This window comes from Chiloscyllium punctatum, chromosome 25 (genome assembly GCF_047496795.1).
Source record: "Chiloscyllium punctatum isolate Juve2018m chromosome 25, sChiPun1.3, whole genome shotgun sequence".
Classification (NCBI taxonomy): Eukaryota; Metazoa; Chordata; class Chondrichthyes; order Orectolobiformes; family Hemiscylliidae; genus Chiloscyllium; species Chiloscyllium punctatum.
In genome coordinates this window covers 85999858-86027010 of record NC_092763.1, presented here as the reverse complement: position 1 = coordinate 86027010, position 27153 = coordinate 85999858, and the positions used below count along the sequence as shown (strand labels likewise).

At 42.5% G+C, this 27153-nt stretch overlaps 1 protein-coding gene across 1 annotated transcript in view; it reads left to right on the top strand.

Annotated features, from left to right (window-relative positions):
- Window positions 1-1485: 1485 nt before the first annotated feature.
- Window positions 1486-27153, top strand: part of LOC140496092 (transmembrane 9 superfamily member 2-like) — a 122747-nt gene continuing 97079 nt past the window's right edge. The window contains exons 1-2 of the mRNA XM_072595630.1: window positions 1486-1727; window positions 19795-19862. Of these exons, the coding sequence (XP_072451731.1) occupies window positions 1530-1727; window positions 19795-19862 (266 nt within the window). The 5' untranslated portion in view covers window positions 1486-1529. The remainder of the gene's footprint in view (window positions 1728-19794; window positions 19863-27153) is intronic.

The following is a 27153-nucleotide window of genomic DNA, read 5'->3' as shown; positions in this document are numbered from 1 at the left end:
CTGTATGGCATGAGCTGCCAGAGGAAGTGGTGAAGGCTGGTACAATTGCAACATTTAAAAGGCATCTGGATGGGTATATGAATAGGAAGGGTTTAGAAGGATATGGGCCAAAAGCTGACAAATGGGATTAGATTAATTTAGGATACTTGATCGGCATGGACGAGTTAGAGCAACATATGACTCTATGTTGCAGCAGTTAGTTCAGTCACATCTCGAGTACTGTGTACAACTCTGGTTGTCAGGCTGCCAGAAGAATATGGAGGCATTGGATAGGGTACAGAAACAATTTATCACGATGTTTTCTAGTTTAGAGGGTATTAGTTATGAGGAGATATTGGACAAACATTATTTGTTTTCACTTGAACATTGAAAGTTGAGGAGTGACCTGATAGAAGTTTACAAAATTATGAGAGGCGTGGATAGAATGGAGAGTCAGAGTCTTTTTGCCAGGTCAGAAACATCAATTACTAGGGTACACAGGTTTAAGGTAATGGGGGAAAGTTTAAAGGAGATGGGAGAGGCAGGTTTTTTTTTACACAGATGGTGGTAAGTACCTGGAAAGCACTGCCAGAGGAGGTGGTGGAGGTGGATGCAATAGCGACATCTAAGAGGCATCTTGACAGACATATGAATAAGCAGGTAGTAGAGCGGTATTGACTGTGTAGAGGCAAAAGGTTTTTAGTTTGGAAAGGCTTTAGATGTTGGCACAGGCATGGTATGCTGAAGGGCTTGTTCCTGTGCTGTACTGTTCATTGGTCGGAAACACTGTTGCTGAGAAATTGACTTGTCACAGAAACCGGGTAGGAAGTGAGGACTGCAGATGCTGGAGATCAGAACTGAAAATGTGTTGCTGGAAAAGCACAGCAGGTCAGGCAGCATCCAAGGAGCAGGAGAATCGACGTTTCAGGCATGAGCCTTTCGTCAGGAATGAGGAAAGTGGGCTGACAGAAACTGGGTGCCATGGAAACCAATGGCCATAAGTCAGTTGCCAGGAACCTTGATTGTAAGGCACCTCAGTTGACAGGGAGCTTGGTAACCAGTGAACCATATTGATGAAAAGCTTTGTTGCCAAGGTGCTTAACCTGGTTACTAAGGCACAAGTTGCTAAATAACTCAGTTGCCCGTGAGTTTGGTTACCATGGGACCAGATTGCGAGGAAACCCAGCTCTCTAGAGAACTTTTACCAGAAAGTTCAGTTGCTAGGGAGACTGGTTGAAGTAACTCTGTTGCTATGGAGGTCGATGGCCAGGGTTGCTTGGCAACCTTGTTGCCATGGAGCCTAGTTACCATGTTGCTTGGGAGGCCAGTTGCCATGAGACCAGTTTCCTTGGGCATCCAACTGTCAGGAAATTCAGTTTTCAGTGATCCTGGTTGCCTGGAAACCTTGTTGCTAGGGAGACGTGTTGCCATGGCTCCCGGTTACTAGGGAACCCTGTTGCCATGGCGCTCGTTGCCAAGGGAGGCGGGTCGTCGTGCCGTGCCGCACCCACACCCACAAGGCCTCGCGCTCTCAGCCCCGCTCCCACTCAATGGCGACTCCGGCTGTTCAGAAAGGCCCAGGCCGAGGCTGGCCCAGGCACAGGCCCAATCTCCGGTTTCGGGAGCCGGCCCCGCTCCTGTTCCTCACCGCCATCCTGCTGCAACTAGCGCCTTCATCCGCCTTCTACCTTCCAGGACTAGCGCCTGTTAGCTTCTGTCAGAAAGGGGAGGAGACCGAGACGTGTAAGGTAAGCGGGGCCGGGGCCTCCTCCTGGGGCTGGGGCCGGGGACCGCCGCCGCCTCCTCCTGGGGCTGGGGCCGGGGCCTCCTCCTGGGGCTTGGGCCGGAGCCGGGGCCTCCTCCTGGGGCTTGGGCTTGGGCTTGGGCTTGGGCCTGGGCCTCCTCCTGGGGCTTGGGCCGGGGCCGGGGCCGCCTCCCGGGGCCGGGGACCGCCGCCGCCGCCTCCTCCTGGGGCTTGGGCTGGAGGCCCGGCCAGAGCTGGGGGCTGGAGTTGAAGGTTTGGGGCCGGGGTTGGAGCTGAAGGGCCGGAGGCCTGGTCGTGGCCTGGGCTTGGGGCTGCACCGGGCCATTATTTCCCGTACTCCCCAATCGGAGGGAGAGGGAGAGGGGGCCTTGTTCCCTTCTCCCTAAGCAGCTGACTGTGAAACTGCAGAGCCGGAGCTATCCTGATTGATTGCTTGGAGGAGCAAACAGGCGGCGGCTGGACTTCAGCTTCTGGCTGGTGGGAGTGGGGATGGTCCTGTCCCTCTGGGAGGGGGAGAGCAAGAGCGGAGTGAAGGAGGAAGGGGGGAGGTGTTCTCTCCCTTTTTTGTGTGTGAGGAGGGGCTGTGGATGGTCTTATCTTTGTGGGGGCGAGAGAAGGGGGAAAGAGAGAGAGAGAAAAGATGTTCTGTTTTTGTGTGAGGAGTAGCTGGTGATCATGTTTGTGGATGGGGACGGGGTGGTTTTGTGCTCAGAAATCTCTGCAAGATAAAGCAGCAAGTTAGCTCTGGAGCAGAAGTTCAAGAGTCAGAAAAGTTGGTGAGTCCATTTGGAGAAAGATAACCAAACATGGATGTTAGAAATAAAGATCCAACAGCCTCGATCTAGCCACGGTTATAGAGTCCGAGTGTCTCAGCATGGAAGGAGCCTTAGGTCCAACTAGTCCATATCCGTCATGATAAACCATAAACCAGTCCTACTTGTCTGCGCTTGGCCCATAACCCACCAGACCTTTTGTGTTCATATACTTATCCAAATGTACTTTGAACATAGTGACTGTGTCTGCATCCACTCTGGCAGTCCATTCCACGCAATCTATTCTCTGTAAGAGAAAGTTGGCCCTCATGTCCTTTTAAATATTTGCCCCCCTCACCCTAAAAATATGCCCTTGAGTTTAGAACTCCATCACCCGAGGGAAAAGACTGTTGTCATTCACTATCTATGTTCGTCATGATTTCATACTCCTCCAATTAGGTTTTGAAGAAATTGTGATTAAAAATAGAGGAAATAAAATTTCATGAGTGAATAACTTTGAGACTTAATCTGGGAGAATCTTGTCAGAAGATCATTGGGTGACATCACAGGGTAGCAGTGTAGGAGAAAGAAGAGTAGCCATTGTAGGAGATGGAAATGTGTGCACAAATCTACAAAGTAGGAACTGAATAAACATAAAAAGGATGACATCAAAAAAGGTGACTATAAGCAGGTTTACTATAACATCTCTTCTTGGGAAAAAGTATGTTTATTCTAAAAGATGTAACAGATCACTTATAACTATATGATATGATCAAGCAGAGTCAGCAAGGCTCCAGGAAGGGGAAATCATGTCTGAAAATTTTACAAGAATTCTGAGAGGATGACTGGAGTGTTGGAAGTTGAGATGTTGTTATAGAAGTTCATAATGTAATGAGGGGTATAGATACAGTTACTGGTAATTGTCTTCCCCCTAGGATGGGGGATTTCAAGACCGGAGGCACACTTTTAAGGTGAGAAGAGTGATTTAAGAAAGACATGGGCAAATATCTCTACATGAAGTTCATTCCACATGAACCACTCTTTTTGAAGTGGTGGATATGGGTACAATTACAATGTTTTGCCATAAATTTTGTTAGGATTGAACCCTCCGCTATCACCTGATGAAGGAGCGTCGCTCCGAAAGCTAGTGTGCTTCCAATTTAAACCTATTGGACTAAACCTGGTGTTGTGTGATTTTTAACAATGTTTAAAAGACATTTGGATAGATATATGAAGAGGAAGGGTTTGTAGCAATATGGGCCAGGAGTAGGCAGGTGGGACAAGTTTAGTTTGAGATTATGTTCAGTTTGGACTGAAGGGTCTGTTTCCTGTCGTATGTCTCTGGCTATGTGGTAAGCATGGTAGGTAAGGGGAGACGGTGTAAGTAATACATTTGGAATTTTAGAAGACATTTGGTAAGGTGCACAAAATAGCTGAATGAAAATCATAACCTGTCTCCTTCGAGGTGGTATTTTAGTATGGATACAGGATTGGCTAATAGAAGGTTGAGTTGAGATGGAGGGGTTGTTTTCATGATGAAAACCTGTGACAAGCAGAGTGCCACAGAGATCAGTGCTATGCCCAGTCATTTGTAATCTCTTTCCCGGAAGAGGAAACTGATTATACTGTAGCCAAGTTTGTGGATGACCCAAAAATAGATGGGAAGGCAGGTATGATAGATTGTTTGCAGAGGGATATAAGTCGGTCAAGTGAGTGGGCGGAATCCGAGCAGATGGAATATATGTGAGAAAATGAGGTTATGCATTTTGACAGGAAGGATACAGGTGCTGAATATTGTTTAAATGGAGAAAGATTGCAGACATGTGGATTTGAGAGTTCTTATCCAAATTCACTGGGCAATAGGAAAGGTGAAGGGCATGGAAAATAAATGCTGAAAATAAATACAAGGCACCAGGCAGAACTCATTTGGAATACTGTGAACAGTTTTGATCCTCTTTATTGAAGGAAACATTCTGGCATTGGAGGCAGTCCAGAGAAAGTTCACTCAGCTAATACAAGATGTGGAGGGGTTCCATTTTACGAGTTGAGTCAGTTGGGCCTGTACTACTTGGAATCTCGAAAGATGGGAGGCAGCCTTGTTGAAATACGCAAGATTTCTTGGGGACTTGACAGGGATAAATGCAGAATGGTTGTTTTCCCTTGTGGAAGACTTTAGTACCAGAGGGCAAAATCTCCAAGAATCTCACAGTTAAGACAGATGACAAGAATTTCTTCTTTCAAAAGTCAGTGAATCTGTAGAATTCTTTACTGCAGAGTATGGGCCATAAGGTATATTCAAGGCTAGGATAAACGATAACTCAGCAAGTCTGGCTGCATCTGTAGAGACAGAAACTGGTTGTCTGAAAAAAGCTGTTTCCTATTTAACTTGTTCCTATTTGTCTGGAGTAATGAGTGCTTAAATAGCTAAGTGTGTCGATTACAGAACTTGAGGATATCTGAGATTTTGGGAATCGAGTGTTATGGGGCAAAACCAGTCATGATTTTGCTCGATGGTCTATTTCTGGTCTGTTAGCTCAGTTGGCTGAATGGCTGGTTTGTAATATAGAGTAACACAAATGAATACCATTTCTGCACTGGCTGAGGTTACAATGAAGGTTACTATTTCTGTTTCAACCTTTGCCCTCGTCTGAATGTGATGCCCTTGAGGTTGAACTAACACCAGTTGTGTGTGTCTCATGATCTAGTAAGATTATGATATTTTTACTTCGCTTTTTATGTTATCTCTCTTTCAAGCCTACTCCACCATTCAGTAAGGCTAGGTGAGTGTTGATAATGCTCTTTGGGAGGGTTTAAACTAATTCAGCTGCGGGATAGGAACCTAAATTGTAGCTCCAGTGTCCAGGAGGTTGCGAGTAGTGAGGTCAGGAATGAGGTTTCAAGATCGCAAGAGTTTGTTAGCAGGAAGGTGGTTTGAAGTATGTCTACTTCAACACCAGGAGTATCCAGAATAAAGTGGGGTGAACTTGCTACGTAGGTTGGTATCTGGGACTTATATGTGGCCATTTTGGAGACATGGATAGAACAGGGACAGGCTTGGTTGTTATGGGTTCCGGGATTTAGGAGTTTCAGTAACAATGGAAAAGATGGTAAAAGAGGGGGAGGTGTGGCATTTAGTTAAGTACAGTATAAAGGTGGCAGAAAGGACTTTGAGGACTCACCTACTGAGGTAGTATGGGCTGAGGTGAGAAACAGGAAAGGAGAGATCACTCTATTGGGATTTTTCTGTAGACCTCCAAATAGTTTTCAGTGATGTAGAGGAAAGAATAGCTAAGATAATTCTAGATAGGAGTGAGATTAATAGGGTAGTTATTGTGGGGGCTTTAACTTTGCAAGTATTGACTGGGAATACTCTAGTTCAAGTACCTTAGATGGGTCAGTTTTTGTCCAATGTGTGCAGGAGGGTTTCCTGACACAGTATGTAGAGAAGAGTGAGACCACATTGAATTTGAACTGGTTAATTAACCTGGCCATGTTAGATATGGAGGTAGGTGAGTACTTTGATGATAGTGACCACAATTTGGTTATGTTTACTTTAGCAATGGAAAGGGATAGGTATATGCTGCAGGGCAAGAACTATTGCTGAGGGAAAGGCAATTACGATGTGATTAGGCAAGATTTAGGATGGGGAAGGAAACTGCAGGGATGGACACAATTGAAATGTGGAGCTTATTCACGGACCAGCTGCTGTGTCCTTGATAAGTATGTACCTATCAGGCAGGGAGGAAGTAGTCTGGTAAGGAAGTTGAATCTCTTGTCAAGAGGAAGAAAGAGGCAGCTTATGTTAGGATGAGGCCAGGAAAGACCAAAAGAGAGAGCTAAGAGGAGCGAGTATGGGACCTGACAAATCATTGGCAGATAGGATTGAGGAAAACCCTAAAGCTTTCTATAGGTATCTCGTGAATTAAAAAAATGACCACAAAAATTAGGGCTAATCAAGGATAGTAGTGGAAAGTTGTCCGTGGAGTCTGAGGAGATAGGGGAAGGGCTAACTAAGTATTTTTCGTCTGTGTTTTTTTCCCCCAGTGTGAACACTGTTGAGGACAGTACTGAGATACAGGCTACTGGACTAGACAGGATTGAGGTTCATGAGGTGTTAGCAATTGTGGAAAGTGTGAAAATAGATAAGTCCCCTGGACCAGATGGGATTTATCCTAAGATTCTCTGGGAAGCCAGTGAGGAGATTGCAGAGTTTTTGGCTTTGATCTTTATGTTGTTATTGTCTACAGAAATAGTGCCAGAAGACTGGAGGATGGCAAATGTTGTTCCCCTTCTTGAACAAGGGAAGTACAGACAACCCTGGTAATTGAAGACCGATGCGCGTTATTTCAGTTGTGGATAAAATGTTGGAAAGAGTTATTAGAGAGAATTTATAATCATCTAGAGAGGAATGAGTTGATTAGGGATAGTCAACATGGTTTTGTGAAGAGTAGGTCGTGCCTCAAAACCTTATTGAATTCATTGAGAAGGTGACCAAACAGTTGGATGAGGGTAAAGCGGTCGATGTGGTGTATATGCGTTTAGTAAGGCATTTGATAAGGTTCCCCACAGTGGGCTATTGCACAAAAGAGGCATGGGATTGAGGGTGATTTAGTGGATCAGCAATTGTCTAGCTGAAAGACGACAGGGTGGTGGGTGATGGGAAATGTTCATCCTGGAGTTCAGCTGCTAGTTGTGTACTGTTTATCATTTTTATAAATGACCTGGATGAGGACATAGAAGGATGGGTTAGTAAATTTGCAGATGACATTAAGGTCAGTGGAGTTGTGGATGGTGTTGAAGGATGTTGCAAGTTGCAGAGGGACATAGATAAGCTGCAGAGCTGGGTGAAGAGGTGGCCAATGGAATTTAACATGGAAAAGTGAGGTGATTCGCTTTTTGAAAGGGCAACAGGAATAAAAAGTACTGGGCTAATGGTAAGATTCTTGATTTGGAGATGCCGGTGTTGGATTGGGGTGTACAAAGTTTAAAAATCACAACACCAGGCTAAAGTCGAACAGGTTTAATTGGAAGCACTAGCTTTCGGAGTGCTGCTCCTTCACCAGGTGATTGACACAATCACCTGATGAAGGAGCGTCGCTCCGAAAGCTAGTGTGCTTCCAATTAAACCTGATGGACTATAGCCTGGTGTTGTGATTTTTGACTTGGTAAGATTCTTGGTAGCATAGATGAACAGAGATCTCTGTTTCCATGTACAGAAGAACCTTGATTATCCGAATGAAATGGGCAGGCACTATTTTGGTGGGATAATTGATTATTTGGTTAATTGATTTCCTCTGAGGCTCGGAGTTTTCTGTGAGGTCTGCTCCCCGTTCAAAAAGCACACTGCATGTGAGACCCCGTCCTGGGACAGGCTAAGCAAAGACATGCCTGAGAATTCCTAGAGGCCTGGCACTCCAACCACACCGCCATAAACAAACATATAGATCTACATACTATCTATCAACCCCTCACAAAACGACAGGAAATGACATCACCACAAACCCCAGGGACCCCATCCAGGAGAAAGATCTAAATAGAAAGCAGGAGACGACAGCTTTGCTTCACTTGGAGGTCGTCACTGATGATGTTACCTAGCCAGGTAATAAAATGTCTGGATATCAAACCTACAGGAGCAAACCTACACCCTAAACATTGGAATGTGAACAGCACGGCTGAAAAAAACTCAACAAGTATGATGGCATCTTTGGAGAGAGAAACTCTAGTCATCTGAAGATAGTCATATTTAACTTGTTTCTATTTCTCTCCAACAGTGAATATTCGACTCGCTAAGTGTTTCTAGCATTTGATGGTACAGAACTTGAGTATAGCTGAGAAAAAGACATTTTGTCAAAGGTCTGTCTTGCATTTATCAGGAAACTTTGCAAAAACTTCATCTTTCTTGGTGTGTTTTGCAAATTACCCTAATGAATGTCAGACAGGAACCTTAGACACAATATCTTTTTGTTTTGAGCAATACGCCATTTCTCGCATTCTGCTTTTACTTCAGAATTACCAATGGGGAAGGAGGCTGGAAGTGGGTGGGGATAGTGAAGAAGTAGACAGATAGGAAGGGGTTGAATTGAGGTGGTCAGATGGGAAGGGATGGAAGAGAGGCAGTGGGAGAGGCGTCCAGTCTTTTTTTTGTTACAAATCCATTTACTTTTGTTCAGCCAGGCAGCTACTGAAAAAGTTAATTTGTGCATTCTTGAGTCTGGTTACATTCCCTTTCTGAGCTAGATAATTGTAGAAGCCTTTCATGTCCAATATGTGCACCTGATTAGAGAAATGTAAATTAAAACAGGAGATGAGAATTTCTTGATGCCTGCCTCTGATTAGGTTTGATATCTTTCAATAAAACATTCATCTCTTTTTTTTTATTCCACATTGGTTTCTTGAACTTGCCTCTGTGTGGTCAAGTGATCCTTCAATCATCTTGAGTCCATGTTTCTTTTTTTTAAATGCATTTTAGTTTCTTAATGTCTTCGATTAAAATCAAATGGAATTTGAAAATTTAAACAATATAGTACAATTCAGTACAGTGCAGGAACAGGTCCTTTGGCCCACCAAGCCTGTGCCAATTTTAATCCTTTTAGATTTGCTTCTTAATACCCATTTGCAGTTTGTATTCCTCCCTTTGCCTTCCGTACACGTCTATCAAGATATACCTTCAATATTCCAAATGTGCCTGTCCTGCCACCACCACTTCCACGGGCAGGGTATTCCAGACACACACACCACCCTCTTTGAAAATTTTTCCTGCACTACTTTAAACTTTTACCTCTTTCACCTTTGAACTTGTGCGCTCTCGTAGTTGACCTTTCCACCCTGGGATAGAGCCTCTGACTGTCCACACTATCTGTGCCTATCATAATAATGTAGATCTCTCTCAGGTTGCCCCTCAGCTTCTGTCTTTCCAGTGAAAAGAGTTTATCCAACCTCTCCTCATAACTAAAACCTTCTAGATCAGGCAACATCCTGGTAGATCTTCTCTACACCCTCTCCAAAGCATCCACACCTTTTTAGTAGTATGGCGACCAGGACTGCATGCAATATTTCACGTGTGGCCTAATTAAAGTTTTTTGTCCAGCTGGAACATAACTTCCCAGCTTTTATATTCAATGCTCTGGCCAATGAAGGCAAATGTGCTGTCTGCTGCCTTGGCCACCATATCCACCTGTGTTGTCACTGAGGGGTCTGTGGACCAGTGCACCCATATCCCTCTGTCAATGCTCCTAAAGGTTCTGCCTTTATTGTATAATTTGCATCTGAATTTGATCTTTCAAAGGGTATCACCTTGCATTTGTCTGGATTAAATTCGATCTGACATTCCTCTGCCCAAATCTGCAATCTATCTATTTGCTGTTGTATGCTCTGACAATCTTCCTTACTATCTGCAACTTCACTAATTTTGGTGTCATCCTTACAAATTTATTAATCAAACCACCTACATTTTCCTCCATATCATTTATAGATATTACAACAACAAAGGTCCCAGCACTGCTCCTTGTGGAACACCACTATTTACTGATCTCCTTTCTGAAAAGCACCCTTCCACAGCTGCTTTCTATGTCACCAAGTCAGTTTGGTATCCATCTTGCCAGCTCACCATGAGACTCTACCTTGTCTCTCTACCAGTCTGCCACGAAGGTTACTTGTCAAGTGCCTTACTTAAGTCTACGTAGACAGCATCCACGGCCCTTCTCTCATCAATCAGTCTTGTCAATCATGCCTAACATGCCTAAAGCTAGCAAGTTCATTCACTTCCAAATCCTGTGTCTCACTATCTTCCCCAGCAGCTTCCCTGCCACTGACATAAGGCTCACTGGTCTATAATTACCTGGATTATCTCCGTTTCCCTTCTCAAACAAAGGAACAACCTTTCCTGGGGCTGAAGATACAATGATATTTAAGACCCCAGTTGTTTCCTCCATTACCTCCCACGGTATGCTGGGATAGAATCCTGTCCGGCCCTGGGGCAGACCCTGATATTTCACGGCACCCAACACTTCCAATCCTCCGTTATGTTGACTTAGAGTATTCGCACACCTTTGGGCAGCATGGTGGCTCAGCAGTTGGCACTGCTGCCCCTCAGCACCAGGGACCTGGGTTCAATTTCCCCATTGGGTGACTGTCTGTGTGGAGTTTGCACATTCTGTGTCTGCGTGGTTTCCTCCGGGTGCTCTGGTTTCCTCCCACAATCTAAAGATGTGCTGATCGGGTGATTTGGTCATGCTAAATTGCCCATAGTGTTAGGTGAGTTAGGGTAGGGGAATGGGTCTGGGTGGGTTACTGTTCGGACAATTGGTGCAGAATTGTTGGGCTGAAGGGCTGGTTTTCATACAGTAGGAATTCTAACCTTTCCCTAACTTGAGCATCCCTCTCTTTGGTGATTTGATGTAATGTACTCATTAAGGATCTCACTGATTTCCTCTCCCTCCACACAACCTTCCTCCATTATCCTGATCAAGGACTTATGCCTGAAACATTGACTGTCCTGCTCTTTGGATGCTGCCTGACCTGCTGTGCTTTTCCAGCACCACTCTCTAATTTTGACTCTCAACTCCAGCATCTGCAGTACCCACTTCTGGTTTCCTCCTCAATGCTTGAGTGGGTCTAATCTATTTTTAGCTATTTCCTTGTTCCTAACATGTATAAAATGCCTTTGGGTTATCCTTAACCGCACTGTACAAGAACATTTCGTAGCCCCTTTTAGCTCTCCTAGCACCCACTTTGAGTTGAGCTCCGCTCCTTCCTCCTTTCTCTACATTTTCAAGGGCTTCACCTGTTTTTAGTTGCCTAGACCTTGGGTATGCTTCCTTTTTTTTTTGACTAAGATGACTTCCCCTGCCATTCAAAGTTACCGAATCCTGCCATTCCTATCCTTCATTTTCACAGGAACTTGCCTGTACTACACTGATCAACTGGAGAGACTCCTGTCTGTCAGATTTGGATTTGCTCCCAATCTACATTCTCCAATTCTTGCCCAGTTTGGTTGTAGTTGACCCCCACCCTCCCAATTTAAGTTGAGTGGGTTGCTGGAAAAGCACAGCTGGTCAGGCAGCATCCAAGGAGCAGGCAAATCAATGTTTCAGGCATATGCCCCTTTATCGTCCCATTTCCCTATGCCCGTATCAGTTGAAACAAAACACTCAGACACAATTTAGTTTTACCACCTCCATCTTTATTCCGGGCCATGGGTGGAGAGAGAAAGATCACCCATGTGCACAGAGACATGAGTTCTCGGTCTTCTCTCGAACAGCAGTTTCTTAATGAATTATATAGTCACTTACAGGGTGGAGCATTCAGATAACGCAACATACATTTGGGTGACTATTACAATCAATGAGTGGAAATAGTAAAGATTAAGCCACCTGCTGATGCACAATGAATGTTCTTAACCTTGTTAACTGGCTTCACATAAAGAATACTTTTCACCTTGTTAACTGACTTTACATACTGAATGCTTCTTTGTCTTGTTAAATGGCTTTACCTAATGAATGCTTTTTCACTTGTTAAACCACTACCCTTGCCTCCAGCACCTCATTGTTTACTGCAAGTTCTTATCTGATCTGTGTCATGAAAGCAGAGCCTTTTGTCTTACACAACCCAAAACTTGGTTCTTTCCCTACCTGCACAACCTTATAGACATTCTCACCTCCATCAAGAATGGCCCCAATTTAACACCTTCATCCAAAGTTTGCTGTTGTCCTTATCCATAAGTATCAGAAAACCAATGGAATTATGATCACTGTTTCCAAAATGCTTCCCACTGAAATATTGATCACCTGGCTGGCATCATTTCCCAGTACTTGATTCCGTATTGTCCCCTGCCTCATTGGACTATCCACATTTTGTTTCAGAAACCTTTCCTGGACACGCTTAACAAATTGCTCTCCATCCAAACAAGTGGCACTAAAGGAATCCCAGTTAATATGAGGGGAATTGAAGTCACTCACCACAGCAACCCTGATGCTTTCCCTTCTTTTCAGAATCTTCCTGTATCTTCCACTTGGAGGTCTGTAGTACAATCTCAACATTGTGATTGCACCTTTCTTGTTCTTGAGTTCCAGGCATTGTCTTGCTGCAACATCTCTCCAGGATGTCCTTCCTCAACACAGCTATGATATGCTCCCTAACCAGTAATGCAACCTCCCCACTTCTTTTGCTTCCACCTTTTGTCTTAATTAAAAAAATCCATAACCCAGAATGTTAAGCTGCCAATCCTGTCCTCATTTCAGTCATGTTTTGCAGATAGCAACAACAAAATCCTTGCAAGTGTTTAATCCAGGTTCCATGTTCATCTATGTTAGCTATTGTACGACTTGCACAGAAGCAAATACAGTCCCAACCTCCAGTTCCATCGAGCGCAGCAGCTTCTCCCTGACTTCTCTTCCTCCTTTTGACTATATTTACCTTAGACTCCAATTCTTCCCCGATCTCTATGCTTACTGACTGGCTGCTCTGGTTCCCACCCCACTGACGCACTAGTTTAAACTTTCCTGAGTGGCACAAAGCAATCTCCCTCTAACGATATTGGTGCTCTGCAGTTTCGGTGCAACTCATCGTCCTTGTACAGGTCCCATCTGCCCCGAAAGACATCCCAATGATGTATGTCTGGAGCCCTCCCCCTTACACCAGCTCTTCAGCCAAGTCATAGAGATGTAGTGTTCAATTATATTCTGCCTCTTCCGAGACTCAGTATATGACACAAGGAGTCATCCTGTGATTACTACTCTCTAGGTTCTGCTTTCTAATTTGTTCCAACTCCCTGAATTGTCATTACAAGACCTTGTCACTCTTCCTACCTTTATCATTTGTGCCAATGTAGGCAGCGACTTCTGTCTGTATACTGTCCCATTTCAGAATGTCTAATGTACCTGCTGAAGCATTCATGACCCTGACACCAGAAAGGCAACATACCGTCATGGAGATCTCTTCTAGCTACAGAAGTGCTTATCTCTGCCCTGACTATCGAATCTACAATTACTATTGCTCTACTACGCTTTGTCCCTCCCCTCTACAGCAGGGCCAGTTATGGTGCCACTGCTCTGTCTCCTGCAGCTGTCATCTGATGGGCCACCCCCTTCATCAGTATCCAAAACAGAATTCTTGTTGATTGGGGACAGCTGCAGGGGGCTCCTGCACCGACTGCCTGCCCTGTCGAGCGGTCTTCCGTCTATCATCCTGGACATTGGATGTGACCATATTTCAATAACTTCTATCTGTGATACTGTCTTCCATTTGTGTGCTCCTTTAGTGGCTCCAACCACTTCTCAAGCCAATCCATTTGGTGAGCAGCTGAAGCTGGGTACACTTCCTGCAAATGTCCTTGTCAGGGTTGCTTTTGGCATCAATGATTGACCACATCGCTCAGGCAACAACAGGCCCACGTCCCCAAACCTACTTCCTGTACTAATCAGAAGATGAGGCGAAAGTGAGTACTGCAGATGCTGGAGATTAGAGTCAACATTGGAGTCGTGCTGGAAAAGCACAGCAAGTCAGGCAACATCAGAGGAGCAGGGAAACTGATGTCTCAGGAATCAAAAGATGAACTAACTGTATTGACATTACACTAAGTAACTGTACTAATAACGCATATTGTGGAACCACTATATTGTGGCAGAGGGTGTTGGCAATATGCAAAAATGCTGCCTAGTACAGGTTAGAGAATCTACTGCGGCTGCACCTCATAATGGGATCCTTCCAAGAACTCTGGTGTATAATGAACTGTGTATCATCAAACACTCTTTTGGGTCGCGTCACAGGCCTGAGGAAATGTTTATCTTGTGACCTTGTTGAAATTTTTTTTTAATTTTGGAATTCCAGCTCCTTTGTTTCATTACCTGAAAAGCTTCCTCTTTTACCTAAGCTTTATAAGCAGGTTGGAGGGAGGACCTCCTGGTTGATCTGTTCCTGGGTCTGCCTAAGCCTGCTAGCCAGGGCCATGCCATCTGTTCACTGATTCTTTGCAATTTTTTGAGTGATCTTGAATTATGTGGTGCCCACTCGTATATGCTAAGTCTTGGCTGTGAATTTTTAAAATAATTTTGGCCATATAGTTCCCAGTTTTGCTGGCCTTCCTGGTTACAATTCCATTGTGGATGTGTTGTAAAACATTTACTGGGATTCACTGTCTCTTAGTCGTGACCCCAGTTATTTTACTGTCATCCATGGAGTATCTTAGTGTTCTGTCGACCTACTTCATTGATTATCAATATTATTAATGAAAATAACAACAGACAATGTATATATAGTTTGGGGAAAAACAAGTTAGTTCAAATGATTTTGCTCATAATGAACTTAACTATATTTTAAAGTTTAACTTGGATCAGAGGTTTTAATTAGTCTGCAAATTGTTATTTTTGGTACACCATTCACTGAGGACTTAATTACAAGTCCTGGTAACTTGATATTCCATGATGTTCCATGGTTTCTTTCAGGATAATGTCTCATTTTATTGACAGCAGATGTCAGGGTCACTGTCCTGTAAATTCCAGACTTGTTCTTTTACCCTGTTTAAAAATATATATTTTCAATAAGACGAAGTTGTTATGGACTCAGAGCTCAGCACAGCAACAACCACTCGAGTGGTTCCTGGGTAAGTGGCTAGAGCCTTGTATCTAGACAATGCAGAGGAAGCTTGCAGCCTCTAATGAGAGAGCAACTTTTTTCTTTCTGTTCTTCCTGTGCTAATTAGTAGCACAATCTCCCAGTGGGTGTTTTCACTCACCATTTCCCTTTTAAACAGTTGGCTCTGCAAATTCATTTGTAATCAAAAGGGAAAAAAACTGCCTTCAAAAGTATTGAAAAGGTGCATCCTCAGCTAGTGAATGAAAGGCAGGATTGGGGTATTTATAATTTGATTAGCAAACTGTCTGAAGAAAGCCCAAACAACTCATCCACACTGGTGCCAGATCAGTGTTGAATTATTGTTGTTTGCCTCTTCACCTATCACAGTTGTTTGTGTGTCTGCTTCTGTGTGTGAGAGTTTTAGAAAGAGGTAGGGTTAAGTTCAAAGTTTGAGAAGACTTGTAGCTCGGGTGCTCGTTGTTGTGGTTCTGTTCGCCGAGCTGGGAATTTGTGTTGCAGATGTTTCGTCCCCTGTCTAGGTGACATCCTCAGTGCTTGGGAGCTTCCTGTGAAGCGCTTCTGTGATGTTTCCTCCAGCATTTATATTGGTTTGTCTCTGCCGCTTCCAGTTGTCAGTTCCAGCTGTCCACTGCAGTGGCCGGTATATTGGGTCCAGGTCGATGTGCTTATTGATTGAACCTGTGGATGAGTGCCATGCCTCTAGGAATTCCCTGGCTGTTCTCTGTTTGGCTTGTCCTATAATAATAGTGTTGTCCCAGTCGAACTCATGTTGCTTGCCATCTGCGTGTGTGGCTACTAAGAATAGCTGGTCGTGTCGTTTTGTGGCTAGTTGGTGTTCATGGATGCGGATCATTAACTGTCTTCCTGTTTGTCCTATGTAGTGTTTTGTGCAGTCCTTGCATGGGATTTTGTACACTACATTGGTTTTGCTCATGCTGGATAATGTAGTGTACAAAATCCCATGCAAGGACTTTGCTCACTAATCTCCTATGTGGGACCTTATCAAAGGCTTTCTGAAAGTCCAGGTACACTACCCGGCTCTCCCTTGTCCATCTTTATAGTTACATCCTCAAAATTCCAGAAGATTAATCAAGCTCAATTTCCCCTTGATAAATCTATGCTGACTCTGACGTACCCTGTTACTGCTCGCCAAATGAGTTATCATTTCATCTTTTAAAGAGCAACGGAGGATAATTAAATTATGAAAATTTCCCAGTCCTCCAGCTTCCCACTCATCTTTGCTATGTTATACTACTATTTTATCTTTGTACAGTCCTTAACTTCCCTTGTCAGCCATGGCCACCCTGCCTCCCCTCAGGATCTTTCTTCCTCTTTGGAATGAACTGATCCTGCACCTTCTGCATTATATCCAAAAATACCTGCCGTTGTTGTTCCACTGCCTGTTACAGTATTAAACCCATATCAGCTGATGACATCCGCATCTTGTGAATGATTAAAAAGAAATAGCTTCTGCTTGATTTGCTGAGTATTTGCAGTATTTTTCTGTTCCTTCAAGTTCCAAGTATCAGTGTATTTTGTTTTTATAAGGGGCTGTTGATGACTCAGTACACAGCTGAGTTATGTTTATTTAACCTGTTGCGCAGTGACCCCTCTTTGATGTATTCATGTACAAGGGCTCAAGAATTGAATATCCAAGCTTTTTTTTGCTATTGCAAAGCCATACTTTTCCTGGAACCTGCTCTTAGCCCAGACTTAGCAAGAATTTAGAACCGAGTGTTGAAGAAGGCATACAGGATGCTTGCCTTCATCCCCCAGCACGTAGAATATATAGAAGTAAGAGAGTCTTGTTACAACTTCATAAAACATTGTTTACGTCTCAGGTGCACTTGTGTGCAATTGTGGAAGGACACAATTCCACCAGAAAGGTTGCACTGGGATTCACCAGGACGTTGCCTAGGATTAAATTTATTATGAGGAGAGCTTGGGTAGGTTGGGTTTGTTTTTCTTGGAACAAAAGACGCTGAGGGGGTATTGAATTGAGGTATGCAAAATTATGGGAGGAAACAAAAAGATTTTCACAGAATACTCTTTTTTTTCCATGGCAGACATGTCTGAGACCATACTGCAAAAGTTTAGGGTGAGGAGCAATGGTTTAAAAGTGATTTTGAGAGAATGTTTTCACCCAGAGACTGGTAGAATTATAGGATGTACTGTCTGAAAGGATAGTAGTTTGAGGCAGATACTCATTTGAGGTATCCGGATCAGTACTCAAAATGCCAGGGCATAGGCTATGGATCAAGCGCAGGTAGATAGTGATGGACAAAAGGGCCTGTTACTCTGCTGTATGACTCTGACAATGAATTTAAACAAATAAGTGACTCAGCAAGTTTTATTCAAGACAAAAGCCTTCTAAATTCCTAATTAAAATAGTTGGGTTAGGGTCTAAATATATCAACATCTCGACTTTTCAAAGTTTTCTGAACCCAGTCTGGAATTACATTTTGGCCATGAAGTTGTTCTCTTTTGGTGTTTTTAACCGAGAATGCTCAAGTTCAGTGCTTTGTGCAGAACATGACCTTGATGGAAGTTGGAGTTTGATCCAGTTTTGATGTCTTTGCTGTTATGTCCAAAAATGATTCAATTTACACATTTTCTATTCACTCATGGGGGCATGGGCATAATTTCATAATGTCCCTAATTGCCCAGGGAATACAGTAGTTGAGTTGCTGCCGTTACTTATCATATGTAGGTCAAAATAGTAGATTTTACATTGATGAGCCAGATGGGTTTTTAGATCAATCAATGTTAAGTCATTTTCAAGTTTTACCATTGCCGTGGAGGGATTTGAACTCAAGTCCACAGAATATTAATTAGCCTGAATTCTGGATTTCTGGTTCCATGTCATTACCACTACACCATACCTCCCCGTCTTCCAATGAGATGATTATAAAACGGTGTTAAATGGCATCAGTTATCAATGTCTAAGCTAATTGAAATTAGGAAATTTTAAAGGCTCATCAGAAAGGATATTTCCCTTTTTTTTTGATGGGGAAGTTGTGAAAGATCGTGAGAGCCACGGAACACTATTTAAAAATAAGGGACAGGACAATTACGAGTGAGGTTAAAAAATTTCCTCACCCGGTGACTAGTTTCTGGAATTCTCTATCCCAAAGGCTCAGTATTGAGTATGTTCTGGACTGAGATCGATAGATTTGTAATATTAAAAACATCAAGCAATACAGAGTGCATGAAAATGACATTGCAACAGATCAGATGCAGTCTTATCGAATGGTGGAGTTGGCTGAATGGTCTGCTCTAACTTCTATTTTTAGTGTTCTCATAGAGCAGGGAAGGTAGCCATTTGAGTCAGTGTGCCAAGCTTTGTCCATTCCCTGCTGTTTCCAATAGCCCTGTTAATTTGTCTATTTTCCAGGATTTATCCAATTCTCTTTCAAAGTATAGCTTTAAATTTGCTTTCAGCCTATGAATTTGAGATAATCTTGTCCAAAAACGCTCAGAAGTTATTTTGCCAATTATCTTAAATCTGTGTCCTTTGATTTATGGACCCTCCTATCAGTGGAAACTGATTCTTTTCTCAAACTTTTATCGAAACTATTAAGTGATGGACTGATAACTGGAATATTTATCATAACTAATATTTCTCTGGCTGCTTTAATTACCTTATCTCACTGTTAGGTCAGTTTCAACACATTTTATGGCATAAATTCTTTATTCTCACTTAAGAAAATGATTTTGTTGGTATTCAGATTTCAAAGCATATTTTCTTTCTTTATTGACATGCATAGTACTCTTTGTTCAGTTTGTTGTTCTATTACGTCATACAACCTTAAGTCTGAGGTTTTATCTATCAGTACGGAGTAAGGACTGAACATGCAGCCTTACTGATTGTGTTATTTGTAACTTCTCCAACTCAGTGTCAAGGCCATGACTCTCATTATTTGCACTTGAACAGTGAGGCTGCGCCAAGTGGTAAGGAAAATATCATGTAGCAATATAGTTTTCAGAGTAAGGTTTGGAAATATTTGGATATCCAAAGCAATTCCATAAGCTGTACCAAATGAAGCTACTCAATGCAATAAGAATGCTTGACATTGGAGGTCATAATATTGATATACTGACTTTGGAAGTAGTCTAAATTCATTAGGTTGATCCTGGACAAGGAGGGATGTTTTTGAGGAGAGTTTGAGTAGGTCGGAGCTATACTTGAGTTTGGAAGGAGGAGAGGAACCTTACCAGAACTACGTATATCTTAAGGGATGTAACCAAGTAGGTTATCTCTCCTTTGGAGACCATGTTGGGCCAGAGGGCATAGACTTAGGGTGAACGGTTGCCCACTTCAGGCAAAATGACTCTGAATAATTTGAGTATAATGGTCTATTTCGTGTTTTAATGATCTATCTTGTATACTGTTTAGTCTTGATGCGTATGAAAGAATGGGAAACCGTAATAGTATTATGCCCCGGTGTATCAAAAGCTTTACAAATAAAAATGTTCTTTGTATTAAATTTTGCAGATGATCTGTGTCTGAGTAAACAATAAACGTATGAATTGTAATATTTTGAATAAATAGACTGCATGACCTTGAGTTTATACTTATTTATTTCCCTCTTTTGTATTGGTTGGTGAGAAGCTTGGATATTTCAGCAAAATGATAATTTGAATACAGCAGTAGAATTGTTGATTAACTCAGATGCAAATACTTAAAAGGATTTATTTTATTTTCAGTCAAACATTGAAGTATTTGTAAACCGATTGGACTCTGTGGAATCTGTCTTACCATATGAATATGATGTGTAAGTACATTTAAGAATTTATCAGTTAATATTTTTATGTAAATTAGTCTATATTTGAATACATTTTGCATAACCATTTCATAGTTGTTACTAAAGTATGGCTATTGTTTTTGCCTGTTAGTCTCAAAAACTAATCCAGGATTTTTTTGACATTATTTGGTTCATAGGGTATGGTCCAAGGAAGAATTCTTTTGCAAAATTGTGTACCTGGATCTAAACCCTTGTGTTTCTTAAATGATCCATTAATAAGAGATGGGGTGAATTAATTTTCTTGCATGTTATGAATTGTTTTTGGCTGTTGTGGTGCAATCTGTCTCAGCTGTTAAAATACAAACAGAGTATTGTTGGATGTGGATTGGCCTGGAAACATCACGATGGAATCTTTTACTAAAGGTTATTTTCAGGTTTGTAGTTAGAGCATTAATTTGGTGGATAAAAGCCTTTAGGCAAACCTTTTCATAATTGCAATAATGTTGCATAAAGGTAGAACAGCACATGTATATGGTCCGCCTCTTCACTTGTCGTTGGAATGTGAAGTACAGGTTGTTCTTCTCTAATGCAATGGTTGTGTTCTTCTGCAACCCCACACGAGAGAAAAATCCCGCTTTAGAAACAGCACTTCCAGTGTTGGCAATGTTACCTTGAGTTATAGGCTTAGATGATTTGCATTGACATGCTTGTTGCTTTAACTCCTCTCCTCCCTATCTTAGTCACAATTTTAAATCGATGGCTTCTTATTGCATGCCTGACCATATTGACCAAATAAGTCATGAATAACAATGAAGAGGTATATGATAATTGCTGAAGTTGGTAAATGAAAATGGTGAGTGTGAATCGAGCACAGTCATCATGGTTTCATGAAGTAGAAATTCATCACCAGTTGCTGAGAATAAGCATTCGATTGCAGCAGGCATTAATATTGGTCTGCATAATGAGAAGATTTGAGTACAGGAGCTGGGATGTCGTGCTGCAATTATACAGCACATGGGCGAGGCCCCATCTCGTACATTTGTGCAGTTTTGGTCTCCTTTATATGAGCTTTCTTGGTAGAAATGGGTGGCACGGTAGCTCAGTGGTTAGCACTGCAGATTCACAGCGCCAGGGATCTGGGTTCAATTCCCACCTTGGGCGACTGTGCAAACTCCACACAGACATTCTCCGTGTCTGCATGGGTTTCCTCCCGGTGCACCAGTTTCCTCCCACTGTCCAAAGATGTGCAAGTCAGATGAGTGGGCAATTTAGCATGGCCAAAAGTGTTAAGGTGTCAGGGGTAAATGTAGGGTCGGGGAATGGTCTGTGGTGGGTTATCTTTGAGGGTTGGTGTGGACTTATTGAGCCGAAGGGCCTGTTTCTCCACACTGTAGGGAATCAATCTAAATGGAGTGCAGTGAAGATTTACCAAATTCCTGGGAAGACTGGATTGCCTCAAGAGATTGATTCAATTAAGACTGTTTTCCCTAAAGTTTAAAAGAATGAGGGTGATCTCCTAGAAGCCTATAAAATGCTAACAGGACTAGACAGGTTAGATACAGGCAGGATGTTCTTGATGGTGGAGTCATCCAGAACCAGGGCTTAAGGATAAGAGGAAAATTTAGCTCTGAGATGAGCAGGAAGTTTTTCACTGAGTGGTAAACTTGTGGAATTCACTACCCCCCCAAAGAGGTTGAGGCCAAAACTATGTAGGATCTCAAGAAGCAGTTGGTTAAATTGTAAGTCAGTTGAGATTCAGTGGTGGATTTTTTGGAAACATGACATTACATTTCAGCAATAATGCTTTCAAAGAGAAAGAGAGAGACACACTAAGGGAAGGATGCAGCATCCTTGACTGACTAAGGAAGTCAAAGATACCATCAAGTTGACAGAAAAAGTGAAGGATTGGATAGAATTTTTTTCAAAATTCGGGAGTCTTTATAAGAATAAAGGAAAATCAAGGAAAGAGAGAAAGTTACTTGGAAATAAAATCTAATTAGTCATTTTTACACATTTTAAGAAAAGTAAATAAACTTCGGATTTATTTGCAAGTGACTTTGACTCAAGTATGTCTCAGGAGCTAGCAATGAAAAGTAGAGAATTGGCATATGAATTAAATAAGTGTTTGTCAGTCTTCACTGTGGGTGACACAAATAACAGTAGAAATACTTGCAAATCAACAGATGAAAGTGTTACAATGCTGGGTACCCTTTTGGCAATTTAAACCAGACACACAGAAAAGCTCACATTGCCTCGTAATCTGTAAAAGTATGCATGACAAAGAACTACCAAATTCACTATTTCAAGAAAAAAGTAAGTTTGTTCTTTAACTAAAAAAAATCAAATAACTATATCTACACCGTAATCTTCCTTTTGTCTTGGCTATTTATGTATCTCCCACTCTACAGCATGATACTGATCTGATAAGACCCCCGTGGTAAGGTTTTACAAAAAAATTCAGATTTCAAAACCAGTCAGTGGTGTCAATTCTCCTCTATATCTTCCTCTAGATTTTTCTGGGTCTTTTCTTTGGTCTTCTGCTAGACAGATTTCATATGAGCAGGTACCTTTTCAAAGAGTGGTTCTGCAGGCAGTCTGTGTTTGTTGATGCTCTTTGCTGCTCAGGTCAACTGTTCAAAATACCTGATTTTTATACCCCAAAACATCAGATCGTCTCATTGGTTTGGTGTTGTCAAAATAGTAAGATTCAAGTTCGATTGGACTTTGGTATCTTGGGGCAAAATTTAAACTGGCCAAATTCAAATTTGTCATCTACCATAACAACCCAGCTATTTGTTTCATAGTCAAATGTTACATTTTAATTTTTTTCAGCACACTCTGTGCTTGTTAAGTCCTTGCCAGCTTTCACTCTTGTAGATGTGTACTGTACCTTGATAACAAAAGGGATGGACTAATTTCAAACGATTGGGAAGAGTGATAAGAAAATGGTTAGATCTGAAGGCCAACAGGTCCCTGGATGCTGATGGACTTCATCCTAAGATATTAAAAGACCACTCCAAAGTCAGCAAAATTGGAAATACCTTCGAGTTTCCCAGATTTTAGGAAGGTCTCATCTGATTGAAAAATTGCAAAAATAATGCCTGTGTTTGAGGAGGAAGACCAAAAGCAAGTAACTGCAAGTTAGTTAGCCTAACATCTGTTTTGGGGAAATTGGAATCTGTCTTTGTTCTAGAACAGGGTATCTTAAAAGTCTCCATTCAATCAAGTAGTCAATATGGTTTTGTTAGAGGGATATCTTGCCAACCATCTTGAAATTCTTTTGCGAAAGTTCTAAGCTGATAAATGGGAATTGGTATGTATGACACAAACAGAAATTACTGGTGAAACTCAGCAGGTCTGGAGAGAAAGTAAGAGTTTGTTTTGAATCCTGTCTCCTTCAGAACATAGAACTGTTTTCTTCACAGATGTTGCCAGACTTGCCGAGTTTCTCCAATGATTTGTTCGTTTCTGATCTCAATATGTACAGTTTTGTCTCATTTCAGTATCTGTGGGTGTACGTGGACTTTCTCAAGACACTATATATAAAAAGTTAATGAAGTTATGTTAGGGCTAACATTATCATGCACAAAGGATTGGTTAGATAGTGGCACGGATCATTGTCCTAAATAGGCTTTTTTTGGTTAGGCAAGATATAATGAGTGGAATGCCACCAGGGTCAGTGCTGAGGAACTAAACTCTTTATAATCAGCACCAATGACTCTAATGAACAGACTGATGGTTTGGTTGTTGAATTTGGTGATTACAGAAAGAAAGATAGGAGAGTAAGTTGTGGCAAGGGTGTAAGGAATTTTCAATTTGATACAAATAGGTTATGTGAATGGGCAAACATCTTGTAGAGTGAGTACAGTGTGGGGAAAATGTGGACCTGTCTGTTTGGAAAGAAAAGGAAAACCAGCATATTCTTTAAATGGAAAGAAATTGCAGAACTTGTACAGAGGGATCTGGATATGAAAGTACAGCAAGTGATTGGAAATACAAATGGAATGTAAAAATAGGGTCGTTTTGTGACAGTTGCACTGGATATTGAGCTGTACGTTTTTTGTCTCCCTTATTTAGGAAAGGATATACAATTTCATTGGAAACAGTCAAGAGACAGTTCATTTGACTTATTTTTGGATTGAAAGTCCTATTGAATGAGGAAAGGTTGGATATGTTCATCATATTTTCATTGGACTTCATTTGAATCGTTTTAAAACCCTGAGGGGATTCGTTGGTGAAAAGGTTTTTCTCCTTGTCAAAGAGTGTAGAACTAGAGTTTCTGTGGAATTCTCTTCCCAAAGAGGAGTAGAGGAAATGTCTTCAAATAATTTTGAGATAAATAATTTGTTGGTGAACCATGGTTACAGGAGTGGCCAGGAAAGTGGAGTTGTGACCATGGCCATGACTTCCCTGATATTATGTATTTCACAACATTAGACTAAACGTTGGTCAGTCAACCCGCAAAAGTTGCGAAATCTGATTCTTTATCATTTTACAGATCACTTCCATTTTCTCAGGTTCGCTGTTTGTGACTATGTTTGAAAACTGTCTGTATTCCTTGTACAACATCTCATTCAATATTCGATTAAAAATTTGCTCTTGTATTTTTAAGCATATATTTCGCTTTGAACTGAGATTCTGTTCAATCTGTCAAAATCTTGGTGAGGTGATTAACTTAACCCTGGATATTCAGGCAGCATTTGAGCAAGTGAGTCATCAAGATCGTGTAGTAATATTGAAGTCAGTGAGTCTGGGAGAAACTCTTCACTTTTTTTATTCACTCATGGGATGTGAGTATCGCTGGCTGGCCAGTGTTTATCTGTCCCTAACTGCCCTTGAGAAGGTAGTGGTTAGCTGCCTCCTTGAACTGCCTCTGTTCATATGCTGTAAACTAACTCTCAATGCTATTTAGGGATGGAATTCCAAAGGTTTTTACCAGTGAAACTGAACGTACAGTGACACTTTCCAATTGGAGGAGTTGTGGTGAGTAATGAAGAATACATTGGGTGGCAAAATACATTTTTGGAGGTGAAATACAAGAGGACAGTATACTGTAAATGGCAGCACCCTTAGGAGCATGGATATACAGAGGGATCTCTGGGTGCAAGTCCACAGTTCGCTGAAAACTGGAGCATTAATGGATAAGATGGTAAAGAAGGCGTGGTGTCAAAGGAGGTAATGGAAGCAGATATGTTAGCATTTTTTTGAGATGCATTTAGACAGCTACATGAACAGTGAGAGAATAGAAGTATACAGGCCAGGAGAATGAGATTAGTTTAGAATGACATAATGTTCAACATAGATATGCTGGGCCAAAGGATTTGTTTGTGTTCTATGCTGCACTGTGTGTTTTAAGTCCGGATGGTGAGTGATTTGGAGGGGTCCTCGCAGGTGGTGATGTTCCTATATATCTGCTCTCTGTCCTTCGAGATGGAAGTGGTCATGGGCTTGAAAGGTACTATCGAAGGATCTTTGGTGCATTTCCGCAGTGCATCTTGCGGGTAGTGACAGCACTGCATATTGAGTGTCAGTGCTGGAGTGAGTGCTTGTGCATGTGGTGCCAATCAAGTCAGCTGCATTTGTCCTGCATGGTGTTGAGTTGCTTGTGGTGTTGGAGCTGCATTCATCCAGACAAGTGGGGAGTATTCCATCACACTCCTGACTTGTGCCTTGTAGATGGTAAAAACACTGACTGTAGATGCTGGAAACCAGATTCTAGATTAGTGGTGCTGGAAGATCACAGTAGTTCAGGCAGCATCCAAGGAGCAGCAAAATCGACGTTTCGGGCAAAAGCCCTTCATCAGGAATAAAGGCAGTGAGCCTGAAGCGTGGAGAGATAAGCTAGAGGAGGGTGGGTGTGGGGAGAAAGTAGCATAGAGTACAATGGGTGAGTGGGGGAGGAGATGAAGGTGATAGGTCAGGGAGGAGAGGGTGGAGTGGATAGGTGGAAAAGGAAATAGGCAGGTAGGACAAGTCATGGGGACAGTGCTGAGTTGGAAGTTTGGAACTGGGATGAGGTGGGGGAAGGGGAAATGAGGAAACTGTTGAAGTCCATGCCCCTGTAAAACTGTAAAACCTGCGCCCACACCTCTTCCCTCACCTCTATCCAAGGCCCTAAAAGAGCCTTCCACATCCATCAAAGTCTTACTTGCACATCATTTATTGTATCCGTTGCTCCCGATGCGGTCTCCTCTACATTGGGGAGACTGGGCGCCTCCTAGCAGAGCGCTTTAGGGAACATCTCTGGGACACCCGTACCAATCAACCACACTGCCCCATGGCCCAACATTTCAACACCATCTCATCAGCAGAGTGGGAGGGGAAGGTCCTGGGCCTCCTTCGCCGCCGCTCCCTCACCACCAGATACCTGGAGGAAGAACGCCTCATCTTCCGCCTCAGAACACTTCAACCCCAGGGCATCAATGTGGACTTCAACAGTTTCCCCATTTCCCCTTCCCCCACCTCACCCTAGTTCCAAACTTCTAGCTCAGCACTGTCCCCATGAGGTAAAAACAATGACTGCAGATTCTGGATTAGTGGTGCTGGAAGAGCACAGCAGTTCAGGCAGCATCCAAGTAGCTTCAAAATCGACATTTTGGGCAAAAGCCCTTCATTTTGTCCGGACGTGTGCTACCTGCCTATCTCCTTTTCCACCTATCCATTCCACCCTCTCCTCCCTGACTTATCACCTTCATCCCCTCCCCCACTCACCCATTGTACTCTATGCTACTTTCTCCCCACCCCTACCCTCCTCTAGCTTATCTCTCCAGGCTCACTGCCTTTATTCCTGATGAAGGGCTTTTGCCCGAAACATCGATTTTGAAGCTCCTTGGATGCTGCCTGAACTGCTGTGCTGTTCCAGCACCACTAATCCAGAACCTTGTAGATGGTAGGCAGCTTTGGGCAGTAGGAGGAGAGTTACTCACCGCAATATTCCTAGCATCTGATCTTTTGTAGCCACTGTTGTAGTGAGTCCAGTTGAGTTTCTGGTGCATGGTGACCCCCAGAATGTTAATAATGGAGAATTAAGTGAAGGTAACATAATTGAATATCAAGGTGTGATTGTTGGATTGTCGCTTATTGGAGATTCTGGACTAGTGGTGCTGGAAGAGCGCAGCAGTTCAGGCAGCATCCGAGGAGCAGTAAAATCGATGTTTCGGGCAAACGCCCTTCATCAGATCCTTGATGAAGGGCTTTTGCCCGAAACGTCGATTTTACTGCTGCTTGGGATGCTGCCTGAACTGCTGTGCTCTTCCAGCACCACTAATCCAGAATCTGGTTTCCAGCATCTGCAGTCATTGTTTTTACCTAGCTTATTGGA